Below are 14,633 nucleotides of genomic sequence, written 5' to 3' on the forward strand. Positions count from 1 at the left end.
AGAAGATTTCGTAACGCTATCAAAAGAATCGCAGCATATCCAGGTGCTGATATTGCATCCGATCATAATCCACTAATAGCAGATGTGAGGTTAAAACTAGCAAAAATTAAGAGAACAAATACAAACACCAGTACGCCTATAAATACAAGAGAACTGATGAGAGACGAAAATCTGAAGAAGAGTTATGCAAATCAAATTAATGAAAGAATGCGAATAATAGAACAAAATGATGATATCGAAGAGATAGTCAATGATATTAAAGAAACGATTCTGGCAGTAAACAGGGAAGTTAAAACACAGATCAGGAAGAGAAAGCATAACGAATGGATGACGGACGAAATTATGGATCTAATGGAAAAGCGAAGGCAACATAAACAACAACGTAATCAAGACAAATACAAACAGATACACAAAGAAATTCGCCAGAAAATTAGGAAAAAGGAGATAGTTTTGGACTACATAAGAAGATCAAAGAAATATCGAATATACACAAAAGCCACCACAGAACAAGAATACGGAACGACAGAAACGAATACATAGAGTCAGAAGAGGAGATAGCAATGGCGTGGAAAGAATACGCAGAAAGACTTTTTAATGACGAAAGACCAACACAACCAACGCGCAAACTTCCTTCCGAAAACTTATCAGGGCCATCAATAATGCGAAGTGAAATAGAATATGCAGTTAGAACCACAAAGATGCATAAAGCAACAGGTCCAGATGAAATTAATATAGAAGCAATAAAACTACTAGACGAGGAGAATATCGAAATCTTGGTAAAGCTGTTCAATAGAATTTATGATACTGGTTACATTCCGCGAGAATGGCTGCAGTCATCCTTTGTGATGATCCCAAAAACAGCTAATGCTACAAAATGCAATGAACACCGCTTAATCAGTTTAATGAGTCACTTGCTGAAACTCTTCCTTAGGATATTACACTCAAGAATGTATAAGATACTAGAAGAACTTAGCGGGTCAACACAATTCGGTTTTAAGGGAGGACTAGGAACAAGAGAGGCAATTTTATGTTTGAACACTTTAATACAAAACTGTTTAGATCAACGAAAAGATGTCTACCTCACCTTCATCGACTACGAGAAGGCATTTGACAATGTTAAACATGATATCATGATGGAACTACTACATAGGGCCAACATTGACCAGAAGGAGATCAGAATTATTCAGAATCTATACTGGAACCAAATGGCAAAGGTGAGGATTGATCAAGACCAATATACTGATGAATTTGAAATCCGGAAAGGTGTCCGCCAAGGCTGCATACTCTCTCCGATGCTTTTTAATTTATATGTTGAAAATATATTTGCGGAAGCATTAGAAGACACGGAATTAGGCATTAAGGTGAACGGCATACCAATTAGCAACCTACGCTATGCAGACGACACAGTGATTATAACTGATAAATTGGAAGATCAGCAGTTATTACTTGATAGGGTGAATAGCATAGGTAAAAAATATGGCCTCAAAATCAACATTTTGAAAACGAAATATATGGTCATTAGCAGAAATCCTCCAGAAAACCCGATAATATGCATAGGTGACGATCGCATAAAACGCGTGAAAACTTTTAAATACCTTGGCACCACAATCAATGACCAATCGGATCCACAACAAGAGATAAAAACCCGAATACAAATGGCAAGACAAGCTTTTGTGAAATTCAGACCGCTTCTATGTAATCAAAACCTACATTTCGAAATACGCTACAGAATGGGCAAGTGCTACATATGGTCCATCTTGCTTTATGGCATGGAAACGTGGACTTTGAAAAAAAACATCTATCAACAAACTTGAAGCATTTGAAATGTGGTCATTAAGAAGAATGATGCGCATACCTTGGGTGGATAGAGTTCGAAACGATGACGTCCTTAAGAGAGCCGGCGTGGAAAGAGAACTCTTTAAATTAATTAAAAAACGCAAGATTGGTTACCTTGGGCACATATTGAGAGGAGCAAAATATGAAATACCTCAGTTAATCCTACAAGGGAAGATCGAAGGTAGGAGAGGAGCCGGCCGCAAACAATTATCCTGGTTAAGAAATATTAAAGAATGGACAGCAATACACAATACAGGCGAGCTGTGTCACGCCGCCAAGAACAGAATTCTAGTAATGAGATAGTCGCCTACGCACTTTGGTGTATGGCATGTTAAGAAGAGAAGAAGGTGGTTAGGACCCATTTAATATTTTATCTGGACCCGGTTCGTTTTGCGATATAAAGCTTGATCTATTATTAAATCTATTCCATAAAGATAGATGGCGAATCGACATTGACTCCGAAACCAATAATCCCCAATCATATGCACACGGACCTACACACACACATACACACACACATATACACACACGCACACACACACACACACACACACACTATAATTTTTTTTTTCATTCAAATTCTCCTTTGAAGGTTGCCGATCAAAATGGCAATTCGGAGTAATTCTAAAATCTATCAAGTCTCTGCGGGCGGACTACAGTTCATATATTTCTCGTAGATTGTCCAGCTAGGAAATTTTAAAGTGTCATATACTTCTTTGGGCCTTAATTTTACCCTACATTATAAGTTGAAATATCTCGTTTTTTGGATTACGGAAAATATGCCTCAAAATATCCAGCTTTGTTTTGTTGACATTAATTATAATTTAAATTTACAGTCAATCCAGAAGATTTTTTTCCTACGCCCTATCTTTAAAGTTCTTTTGCCTAAGTACAGCTGTCCAAAAGTTTTTGTTAGGTTGGCATCAATTGATGCCACAGCTAAATCTTCCCTAATAGATTCGTCACTCTAACCATCCATCGAAGTACTCTCACTCGTGTCGGATGCACTTCTTTTTAATTGCTTAAACTGTTTAACATTCTGTGCCGTTAGTCATCTGGCAGTTTTATAGGATTTTCCGTTAAGTATCATTGGAATCTTTCGGTTATATAACTCACCAACCGCATTTCATTTATATTTCATTCATTTCAGTCAATTCATATGTATGTATGTAAACATAGAAAAGAGTTGAAAAATTGCAAATAAAGCTAATTGAACTAATTGTATTCGGCCTATGATAGTGTCCTAAGAAATAAATTGTATGAAGCCATGGATAAATTCCACATCCTCGATAAACTGATAAGATTGGTCAAGGCTACAATGCCTAAAGTTGTTTGCAAAGTCGAAATACGGGGCGAACAATCACAGGCATTTGAAACGCATGTTGGGCTGCGACAGGGTGATGCGCTGGCGTGTCTCCTTTTCAACATAGCTCTGGAAAAGGCGGTCAGGGATGCCCAAATAGACAACAAAGGAAACATTTTTAATAAATCATCCCAAATTTTGGCATATGCAGATGATGTTGACCTAGTTGCCTGCACAACACGCAAGCTAGAAGAAATGTATACCACCTTGTCAAATGCCTCAAAAAATATGGGCCTGCAAGTAAAAGAGGAGAAAACTAAGATGGCATCAACACCCAACAATAGAGCCAGAAATATCGGCCACCAATTCACTGTTAATAACTCTACCTTTGAAGTGGTGGACAAATTCACATACTTAGGCTCCCTGATCAAAAGGAGAACGTCATGACGGAAGAAATCAAGCGAAGAATAATCCTAGCCAACAAATGCTATTTTGGACTGAGTAGCAGAAACTGAGTAGGCAAAAAACAAAAATAGCCATATAAAAAACCGTTATACAACCAGTGTTGATGTTGATGTGAAAATGGTGTTTGGAGAAGGAGGTACAACTACGAGATATATCACAGATATAAACATATATTTGGTGGTGAAGACGTAGTATCCCTTTTAAAAATAGAAAGACTAAGATGGGCACGACATCTGGCAAGATCACAGCAGAACAACCCTCCTATAAGAATCCTTATGTCCCAACCTGTGGGAAGTAGAAGTAGGGGTAGGCCAAACTCAGATGGAGGGATGGTGTAGATGAGTATGGTAGAAAAATAGGCTCAGCAAACTGGCAACAGTTGGCAATGGATAGAACTGACTGGCGTAATAGACTTGGGAAGGTCGAGGCTCTTTTATAGCGCTGTAGCACTAATGATGATGATAAACTAATTGTAACTCTGAGTGAACTAGATAAAATGAAGAATGTGGGATGATTTACCACAATAAACGTGGCTTCGAGAAGGGAGTGGTAATCAGTCTACCAGGAATCAAAACAGTTGTAGTTATATGTAACTGAAGTCGTTTTTTCCAAAAAGATTAGTTTGCTTAATAAAATGTTTAAAAAAGTAGATCTCTTTAGAAATTATCTAGAAAAGAATAGCAAGAAAACTTAAAAGTCAAGAATTGTTACTTACTTTAAAATACATTGATGTTGTTTGACACATTTGTGCAGATTTTTGATCATCGCGGTATTTAATGAATTTTCGTTCTGATCTTTGTCTCTGCTATCGATTTTAGAATATTCCTCTATATTTATCAGTGAATCACATAACAACATACTTTGAGCACAAAGTACCATATATAATCCTAAAAGAAAAAATAAAACTCAAAATGTGGAATAAATCATTTCATGTAAATGTCAAGATTTCGACTGCTGTAGTTTGGGTTTAGAAACGCTTTTGAAACACGCCAAGTACTATTTATTATAAACCTGCTCCTGCAGAAATACTGAGATTAATCAAAGGGCGTGTCTACTTGTTTTATGGACTAAGAGACAACTTTTGATCAAGTCAAGAATTACAATCAGATCGAAATATCATACATCAAAATCGATAAAAAGGATATCCAATTATAAAGAACTTCCATTGGAAACAAAAGTCGCTGGTATAAATAGGACACTCTGTCTCAAGCGGTATTAATATTCAGCGGGTGGTTCCACAGCGGGGTATACTTTGAGATAAAGTACCGGTAACTACAATTAGATATGCAGACGATATCGTCATTCGGTATAAACACTATAGAGGGACTTCATGGGCTTTTAAATAGTATCAATACCAAAGGAGAAAGATTTAGGCTTAACCTAAACGTAGTTAAAACTACGTTCATGAAATTTTGTCGAACAGCATCACGTTACGTTAAGTTAATGGAGCGCAGATAGAAATCATCGAAATATTTAAATGTAACAATAAAACACTGAAAACTTTGTTTTTAAAACTTCCACAAAATTTATTTTAATTCTTATCACTACAGCTGTTTCGGCTGATTGCCTTTCTCAAGTTTGCCTTGAGAAAGGCAATCAGCCGAAACAGCTGTAGTGATAAGAATTTAAAATAAATTTTGTGGAAGTTTTGAAAACAAAGTTTTCAGTGTTGTATATATACAAGCGGGGATCCTACAGCTTCTGCCGCTTCCCGCATTTCGATCGCCATCTTTTTCTATCTCTCCAGGTGTCTTCATCAATGGCTCTGTCTTTCATGGTTTCCATAACACCTTTTATCCAAGACTTGGCTGGTCTTCCTCGTTTCCTTCTATTACTTGGATTGTATTCCATAGCTCTTTTTGCTCTTCAGTGTTTTATTGTTACATAAAATGAATTTCCATCAAGTAACGGTCGAATCCATCAAATATTTAAATACTTATCATGGTTAGCGCCTATGGTCAAAGCCCACTGCGGTGACTCGGCGCTCGGTGTGTGAGCTCCTCTATCCATGTTTATGTGGTTCTGTTAGTAGATATTTTTATAATTGTTTTATAATGTATAACTGTTTTTATAATTTTTTTTGAGGGTATGAGAGAATGAGCTTTCTTCTTCTTCGACTTACGGATGAATATATCGATTTTATAGCTCGGAAAATTTAACTCGTGCCTCTTCTTTCGTGACCGTGATTGATTAGCTTCATCTTACTGAACAGAAAGCGTTTGGCCAAGTATCGAGGTACTTTTGCTGCTTCTCTTGCGCTTTCGTTGTGAGCTACTTGGACTTTCTTTTTTTAAGTGCTATACGTGTGACCCCATGCGAGCAATACAGCTGTAAGTGTGGATGGTAGGGTGTTACTTATCAACCTTTTTGTAATTTTTAAGGCTAACTTGCTTCTTCTTCCAGGTAAACCATTTATATTCACTTGAATGGCGGTTGCTTTTGATATGCTGCTCTCTACATGGAATAAAAACGTCAATTCCTTGTTCATTAGACTTCTAGGTACTTAACCTCATTTTTAAAGTCGGTGGGCGTATTAAGTACTTTTAGCTGTTCTTTTAGTGTGTTTCTCCTATTCTTGAATACTACTGCTTGGGTCTTCTCTGTGTATCTAGTGCAGTCACATCCGTATTCCTTATTTTATATTCTTTTTTTTTACGAACTTCCAATATTCATCATCATCATAAGTGGCTCGACAATCCGTTGTGGATCTTGGCCTGCTCACAAAGAAGTCGCCACTCCTGTCGATTCCTGGCAACTTCCCTCCATCTTCTAACCCCTAGAATCTGTAGGTCTTCTTCCACATCATCAATCCATCTCATTCGTGGTCGTCCTCTGCTTCTTGTGCCCTCTGGTTTTGAAAATGTTAAACTCTACGTGTATTCGTGATCTGACATCCTAGCAATGTGTCCAGCCCATCTAAGTCTTTGCACTTTAACGAATTTGAATTTCCAATATTACCTTATCCATAATGATAGTAAATATTTAATAAGTTAAGTGAATTACATTGTCTGATAGCGCTGTATACTTTAATGTGTTTTGTAAATCTTGCAGAATTCTCCTATTGTACAGTAACTTCAGTATACCAAATTCCAGCTGAATTCTTAATACTAGGAAACACAGGAATGTTGGTTTATTATATTTATTAGATTGTTTTATTTGTAGCATAACACAGCGACCGTTAAACTTATTTATAAATTATGAAATGCAATATATTTGAAATATATAGTAGTAAAACCATAGTTCTTTTGATTTGAAATAACTTTTGTTCCAAAATAGTAATGCAGTGAAATGTAAGAAGCAAGGCCATATTTTTTTATGTTTCGAAATTTGAAGAGAATTTCAATAAAGTTATGCATTACCACAACAATTTTTGGAGGTAAACATCAAAGATTTTTGTATGACTGACTGTATGGCATTAATTAGTCGCCTTCTTCATTTTTCTCGTAATATTACATTGTAAAAACAACCCTTTCAGCAAATTAATATCTTTTCATCAGCAAATTAAAAAAGGTTACGGCCTTTTTAAATAGAAAGGAAAAAGCCTCCAAAATACCTAAAGTTCTTGTACGAAAACATACACTTAAATTGTTGCTAAATTATCTAGATAAAATATATTTGAGGATGAAATAATTTGAGCAAACTCAAGCACAAATCAAACTTGAGAAATTCCAATTTGAAAATAATTTTTTGAGACTTTTGAATTCGGTTGGGTTGGATTAAATTTGAATCATTTTTAGCGAAAGTAGTTTTTAGTGGAAGTGGTTTAATGAAAATAGTAATTAGGTAGTTGAAGTTATTTTTAGTTAAACTAGATTTTAGTGGAACTGGTTTTTCTTCGATGTAACATTTTGTGGAAGTGGTTTAGTAAAAGTGGTTTTGGTGGATCGTATTTTAGTGAAAATAGTACTGATTATTTTAAGACATTCATAAAAAGCGATACTTACTTACCTGTGATTAAGGTGTCCGTGCTAAGGCAGCAAAACGCGCTTACAGTGATTCCAATTAGCTCTCCCAAATAAGTTAGTTCAAAATTTGGTGACTTGTCGATATCGTAGGGAATGTAAGCTACCAAAGGCAAAAAGGGACCCCCGACCATAGTGAAAGGGTAAATACCCCAAAAGCAGCACGTCAATATAGAAATTAGTAATAACACTGCTGTTGCTAGTTTGGACAATTCTATATATTTCTTTAATATTTCACGTTGGTAGTCGTTTCTGGGCTGGAATTCTTCTCTGTTAAGAGTATCTTAAATACAAAAAACGAATTTTGTCTACAATCACAATAAAGAAGCTTTTTTGCTTGAAATGACCACGAAAAGTTGGCGTTTATTATGTATTGTCATATTTTCCTCAATACCCGTCTTCAAAAAGGGGGACAAATCAGGCCCGCATAACTACAACGATAACTTATTGAAAAAACATTAAAACACAGACAGGGTCATGTCTAGATAGGAAGTAAAAGATAAATAACATTCAAGAAAAATATAGATTACACTGAGTAACACAAAAATTGGTTGCATTTACAGTAGACTCTCTTTTGACCGGTCCCGCATTAACCGGCCGTCGTGTTCAGGCCACTCCCCCTTCCTATTGTTTTGCGTACGAGACGATCATCAAGCGCCGCTTGATGATCGTCTCGGTTGTCAGTTCTGTTTTTGCTTTCGAGGAGGATTGAATTTGTCTTGTGCGAAAATGAGTGAGAAGCGTAAACGTGTGGTTGTGACGATGAAAAAATGTCTAAATGTGCAGAGTTGAATGTGGGGAAAAGTACAGTGAATGACTGGCGAAGGTATCGGAGTTCAATCGAGGATTTCTGTGCCCAAATGGAATCAGATAAAAATCTAAAAACTAGATGCACTAAAAAGAACGAAACTCGAGATAGTAGATGAAGCTCTTTGGTTGTGGTTCCTTCAAGAACGGCGAAGAGGCACACCTATTAGCGGCCCGATTCTAAGGGAAAAGGCTTTATTTATACACAGCAAAATTATAGACAGAGGCGAATTTATTGCAAGTGAAGGTTGGCTGACTCGCTGGAAGGCACGTTACGGAGTTAATTATGCACACGTAAGTGAAGAAAAAATGCCCGCGGACGCTTCAGATGCAACTGATTTTATCTGCAATTTGCAACTGCAATCTGAACAGAGTACAATAGAAAGATACATCGATAGTCATGAAAAGAACAGACATGAAAACAAGAACAATCAAAGAAGCAGCTCTCATCTTGCAACACACAATATCTAAACATATAATACATAAATACATAACACATAAGCATACAGAACAATCAGCATTAATTTGATATTATCCTGAAAGTACAAACACCACCGTCAGAATTTTCAACTAACAGCATGGCTATTTGCCTTCAAAAATGGCTTGGCCTTCAACGCCAAGTAAGTTATCTGTTATTACTTAAATCCGCATTATGTACCCCCCCCCCCCATATTATTTAAACATTTTGAAAACCATTTCCGACGTGAAAATCTAAACGTCAAATTTTAGCTAATCAAAAATGTAATTTTCATTACAATTAATTGTTGCGTAATCCCATATAAACATAGTTAGAGTTAGTGGGTAGTAGCAATACCGTGCCCGGTATTAGCTTACGTAGAGAGGGAGCTTTAAGTACTTTAAGTAAGACAGATTGGGAGGCGAAGTCCTCAACCCCGACACGACGCGTCCTAATATTGCTGATATGGAACATTCCTGCAGATATGTACGACAGGTACGAACAAGGTATAGCCAAATATATAGGTAATATTAACGGATATATTTAAACTTTACGGTTATTTGACAAATCAGCTATTGTTAAATATGATACACCAACTTAACGTTATTGTTCAATACTACATCAAGTGAATACATGTAAATAAAAATAAATCATATCTTACCTATTAACTTTAAAAGTTGTTTTCTATGCCTAAAAACAAATCCAACTTTAATTAAAGAAAATGCATTCGTAATAGTGAGATATGCCGCTGATACCATTTCTTGAATATCACCACCTTTAAAAGTTACTATCAAGCTTGTGATCTGAGCTATAATGAGTCCACCATAGAGTAGTCCTAAAAGTGATTGTTAGCTATTACCCTTACCATTTTTGCAATACTTAAATACGACGAAAAATGAATAGTGTAACGTTATAAACGTCACATCTTTATTAATTTATATTTAAATAATTATTTTATTTTAATTTCTTTATTAATTTATTAATTCCTCTGCCTTCAGATTCGTTTTTACTATTTTTTATTCAAAAAGTAGTTGGCGCTCTCTATCTTTCTTTTCTCTCTCTTTCTGTCCCGTAGAATAAATATTCGCCCTCTCCCTTTCTGTCCGGTAGACTAAATATTCTGTTCTATGTTGACAGAAAAGCTAATTCCATCATAGGCATACATCCTATGACATCAGTGCTAACTTCATTTCAGTCTCCCACTTATTTTCTGTCAATCAGCTTTTCTGAGATAGTGGGATATGTTTTTTGTCTATAATTAAAATTTATAAAAGGAGGTAAGAATTATAATAAGCTTCATTTTATGGCCTACAGAATTCTCTTGGGGTGAGTACTTTCATTGTAATCTATATTCTATAATTCTGACAGCATTCTCAATATTCATAACCTTACTTCTTTTAAATCACGTTTTTCTTGTGCAGTGGGAATCTTAACAAAGAATTTAACTAAGTATAATAATAATTATATTTCATTTTATAAAATATTTATAAAATAAAATAGAATAAAATAAAATAAATTAGCATTAAATACAATAAAATAAAATTAAATTAATTAGAATAAAATGAAGTAAAGTAGAATCAAATAGAATAAAATAGAGTAAAATAAAACAAAATTGAATAAAATTAAAAAATAATGACGGTATTAGATTTTTTTTGTTTCGATACAGGGCAGCGCCAAGCCGCTTATACGTATTTCGACCTCTTTAGGTCTTATCAGAGCGGTATATACCACTGCTGTGAATCGAAACAAAATCTATCCCGTCGTAGACCAACAGTTATCACAATAACTATTTACGGACGTAACTACGCTATCTAACAACAAAAAGAGAAATCATACGATTTCTACCTGGCCAAACCGAATTCAAATTTTTACCACTGTGCCTTCTAAAACTTGCAAAGCAAACAGCTTGATAAATTACTCGGCAAGAGAATCTAAAAATTGCATCTCACCTGCCGTTCATCATGGTCAAAATTCGTAGTGAATTCAGGTTCTGGTACTCCAAACGGAGTAAAGAAATAAAACATAATGACGGTATTAGATTTTTGTTTCGATACAGGGCAGCGGCAAGCCGCTTATACGTATTTCGATCTCTTTAGGTCTCCTCAGAGCGGTATAGCCACTGCTCTGAATCGAAACACAATCTATCCCGTCATAGACCAATAGTTATCAAAATAACTATTTACGGACGTAACTACGCCATCTAATAACAAAAAGAGAAATCATACGATTTCTACCTGGCGAAACCGAATTCAAATTTTTACCACTGTGCCCTCTAGAGTACCAGAAACTGAATTCACTACGAATTTTGACCATGATGAACGGCAGGTGGAATGCAATTTTTAGATTCCCTTGCCGAGTAATTTATCAAGCTGTTTGCTTTGCAAGTTTTAGAAGGCACAGTGGTAAAAATTTGAATTCGGTTTCGCCAGGTAGAAATCGTATGATTTCTCTTTTTGAATAAAATTAATATAAAATAATAATCTACCGCACATACACCTGATGGCGAATTTCGAAATATTAGATAGATTTGTATACTTGGGCTCTCGAATAGACCCAACAATAACAAGGAATATTTAGCTCAGGTTGGTCAATGCCCTTATTTTGCCATTACTATATACGAAGCTGAAATATGAAATCTCAAAAAAATCGGTAGGTGTAAGATCGTAGCCTTCAATATGTGGATCTATAGAAGAATTATAGACGTGTCCTGGACAGAACATAGAACCAACCTGTCAATTTTGGAAGAGCTTTATATAAAAGACAGATTATTAAAGAAAATAAACTATGGAACTATTGGTAGTAAAAGGAAAGGTAGAAGATCTCTAAAACGATGGGTAGACGAAATGAAGACTCTGATGGAAAAATCCCTACATGAAGCCGTTTATACGGCACAGGATCGCAGCCAATGGAGACAGCAAGCTAATGATATTTAGTGTCACCACGCCCTAAGAAGGATCAAGGAATGAGGAGGACTATTGTGTTCGTACGTAGTCTGAGGCTTTTTATTATAATATATATATAACACTACGTTAGGATATATTTGACTAAATAAATATTCAAATAATTATTATTAAAAAAAAACAATCGTTCTAAAGATATTTGAAATAAACCGATGATAGAATGTCATTTAAAAGATCTGTAAGATCTTTGTCAAATGTTTTTGGGTTTGATGATTTACGAGAAACGAAACATAAATCCTTTAATTTTTAAATTTAGATTACGAAGAACCTATATATAAAGAATATATAAATCGCTTTGTTTTATGCATACCTGTCAAGAATACGACCTTTATTATATGCAGAATAAAAACTTTTATTGATGTCGTATTAAGAGGAAGAACCCCAAAAAACGACAATATTTTTATATTGAGACCCACTACTTCTCTGAAATCAACTTCTTGCATTGTATCAGGTTATTTAATATTTCAAATGACACAATTAAATTGTTTGTATCAACGTTTTATATACGTAGGGGAGTGGTGATTACAAATAGTGAAAACACGCCTCTTTTTAATATTTGAGTGCCTAATACAAGAACGTTTAAGTTTCATATGTATTTATTGCTTTTAACCAACCATTCCATGGGAGAGTTGTTAAAACGGGTACTATGATAAAATACCCATATTTTTCTACAAGCAAACTCGAGAACGCGGTCCTAGGATTCTTGATCTTGTTCTGGTCCGTTATCTTATCGGAGGTTAGAATTACCATCACTTTTTTATATTTACTATCCTCCTTTCTAATGAGTTCTTATAAGCTGCAATCAAATATTTCTTTCAGATTTCTTATACGGCATGGCATATTTAGTGTCTTTCTGGACCTATTCTTTCTTTAATTTTCTCTAGCATAATCATCGTAAGTAATGCATATTTCTTCCTTTCACTTTATGACCCAAATATTGAAGATCTTAATTTTAATAGTATTTTTTTAATCTCACGTCCTTAATCATGATGTGTAACACTTCTACATTCGTTATTAAATTTGTCCATAATATGATTGCTATGTTGATGATGATGAGGGTTATAATTTTTGTTTTCTTCAGGTTCATTTCTAATCAAAATTATGGAAGAATTCTTGGCGAACTTAAATTAAAGAGTGATCAATCAAAACGCAATAAATGCTAAAACTGATTCGGAGTTAAATGCAGAAATGTTACCTCTTACTCATCATTGAGTTAAAAAATTTAAATCAGATGATATTTTAAAGAAAAAGGCTAGGATCTTATTATACGTAAATAGAAATATTTAACGCCCACTATGTTTCAGGATAATGTAAAAAAAAACGAATGGATTCATACCGATATGAATGATTTTAAAAACATATGTGTACTGCAGGTCCCAAAGAACATTAAATAAATATAAACTTAGCAATATGAGACAATATAGGGTATTTTAAAAAAGTTACAAAAGTAAAAAGAATTTCACATTATACAGGGTGGTCCTTAAGTAATTGTACAAAAAGAAACAGTAAATTCCACACTTTAAAATATTACGATTTAAGCCAAATTGCTTTAATAAAATATTGATATTAAGAAAGATACAGGGTGTTAAAGTGCAAAATTAAAATTTTATTTTTCGCTATAACTTTCATGTTTGTAAACATTTATGTATAAAAATTTACAACTGGGTACTTTTAAATATGAGAAATTATAATTTGATGCACACTTTGATGTAACTGATAGAGGGCGCCACTTATGCCACATATGTTGTATAAATTTGCACTTAACTTTTTTGCTCTTTAAGTTACCTGTATTTGGGATAAAAAATATTAAAGATACATTATTTTAACAAAAAAAAGGTATACTTGTTAATAACTTCAAAACTCAACAGTTTTAGAGATAATTGCATTTTAAAAATCAGCTGCATAATTCTGATCTAAGGCAATTACTCCAGTCAACCAAGAAAAAATAGACAAAACATTAATACTTCTGAATTTTGGTATAAAATATCTTTAACTAAAGTTAATAGTTAACGAAATAATAAATAAAATAAATATACCAGCAGGATAATTAATAATAGGATTTGACAAAATAACAGAATAATAGGATTTTACATCAAACATTTTACGTTTTATTTTAAATTAAAGTCACAATCAAAACATTTTGTTTACAAAAAAAATTAAGAAATAGTTAAACTAAATAACACAACTTTTTGTCAAAGTAAGTGTTTGATATGTCCACCATTTTCTTTAATTCATTTGTCAATATATTCCATAAAAGATCGTCTCATATTAAATAGCATGATTGGTTCTAAAGAAACTGCTGCGGTATTTATTTCTTTCCCTAGTTGGTTGCGAATGTTTATGGGATTCTTATAGACACGTTGTTTTAATGTGCCCCATACACCTAAATCAAACGGATTAAATTCGGGGCTACGTGGTGGCTGTAATGTATAATGGATGAATATATCGATGACATTACTTATTTATATGATCACGTTACAGCTTACGAGTAACTATAATTACATCTCGAACAAATGGACTATTATGATTTACTAACGAACTAATATTATGCTGAACTAAATTGCCTGTGTGTTTACTATATTTATAACAATATCGGTTATTAGGACAACGATGATGTTTTTTTGTAAAAATGCTGAGTCTTTCAGGTTAACAACAATTTACGTAATGAACAATAAGTATTCTTTTCGGATTTTTTATGAATTAAATAATTATATCAATATCTCACCACATTGCCAAGGAATATGACTACCACGACCAATCCAACGTTCAGAAAAGTTGTATTTAAGTATGTTCTAACTGCCTTCTCTCTAGAATGTGGTTGTGTACCATCTTGCATAAACCAC

General features: G+C 34.2%; 1 protein-coding gene across 1 annotated transcript in view; it reads right to left on the reverse strand.

Moving 5' to 3' along the window:
* The window catches only part of LOC140438971 (odorant receptor Or1-like), a 28,349-nt gene extending 16,116 nt beyond the window's left edge, over positions 1-12,233 (reverse strand). Inside the window, exons 1-3 of the mRNA XM_072528606.1 lie at positions 12,101-12,233; positions 7,553-7,849; positions 4,320-4,491 (exon numbers count right to left, since the gene is read on the reverse strand). Coding sequence (XP_072384707.1) covers positions 4,320-4,491; positions 7,553-7,849; positions 12,101-12,233 — 602 coding nt within the window. The remainder of the gene's footprint in view (positions 1-4,319; positions 4,492-7,552; positions 7,850-12,100) is intronic.
* Positions 12,234-14,633: the final 2,400 nt, after the last annotated feature.

This window comes from Diabrotica undecimpunctata, chromosome 4 (genome assembly GCF_040954645.1).
Source record: "Diabrotica undecimpunctata isolate CICGRU chromosome 4, icDiaUnde3, whole genome shotgun sequence".
In the NCBI taxonomy this organism is placed as follows: domain Eukaryota; kingdom Metazoa; phylum Arthropoda; class Insecta; order Coleoptera; family Chrysomelidae; genus Diabrotica; species Diabrotica undecimpunctata.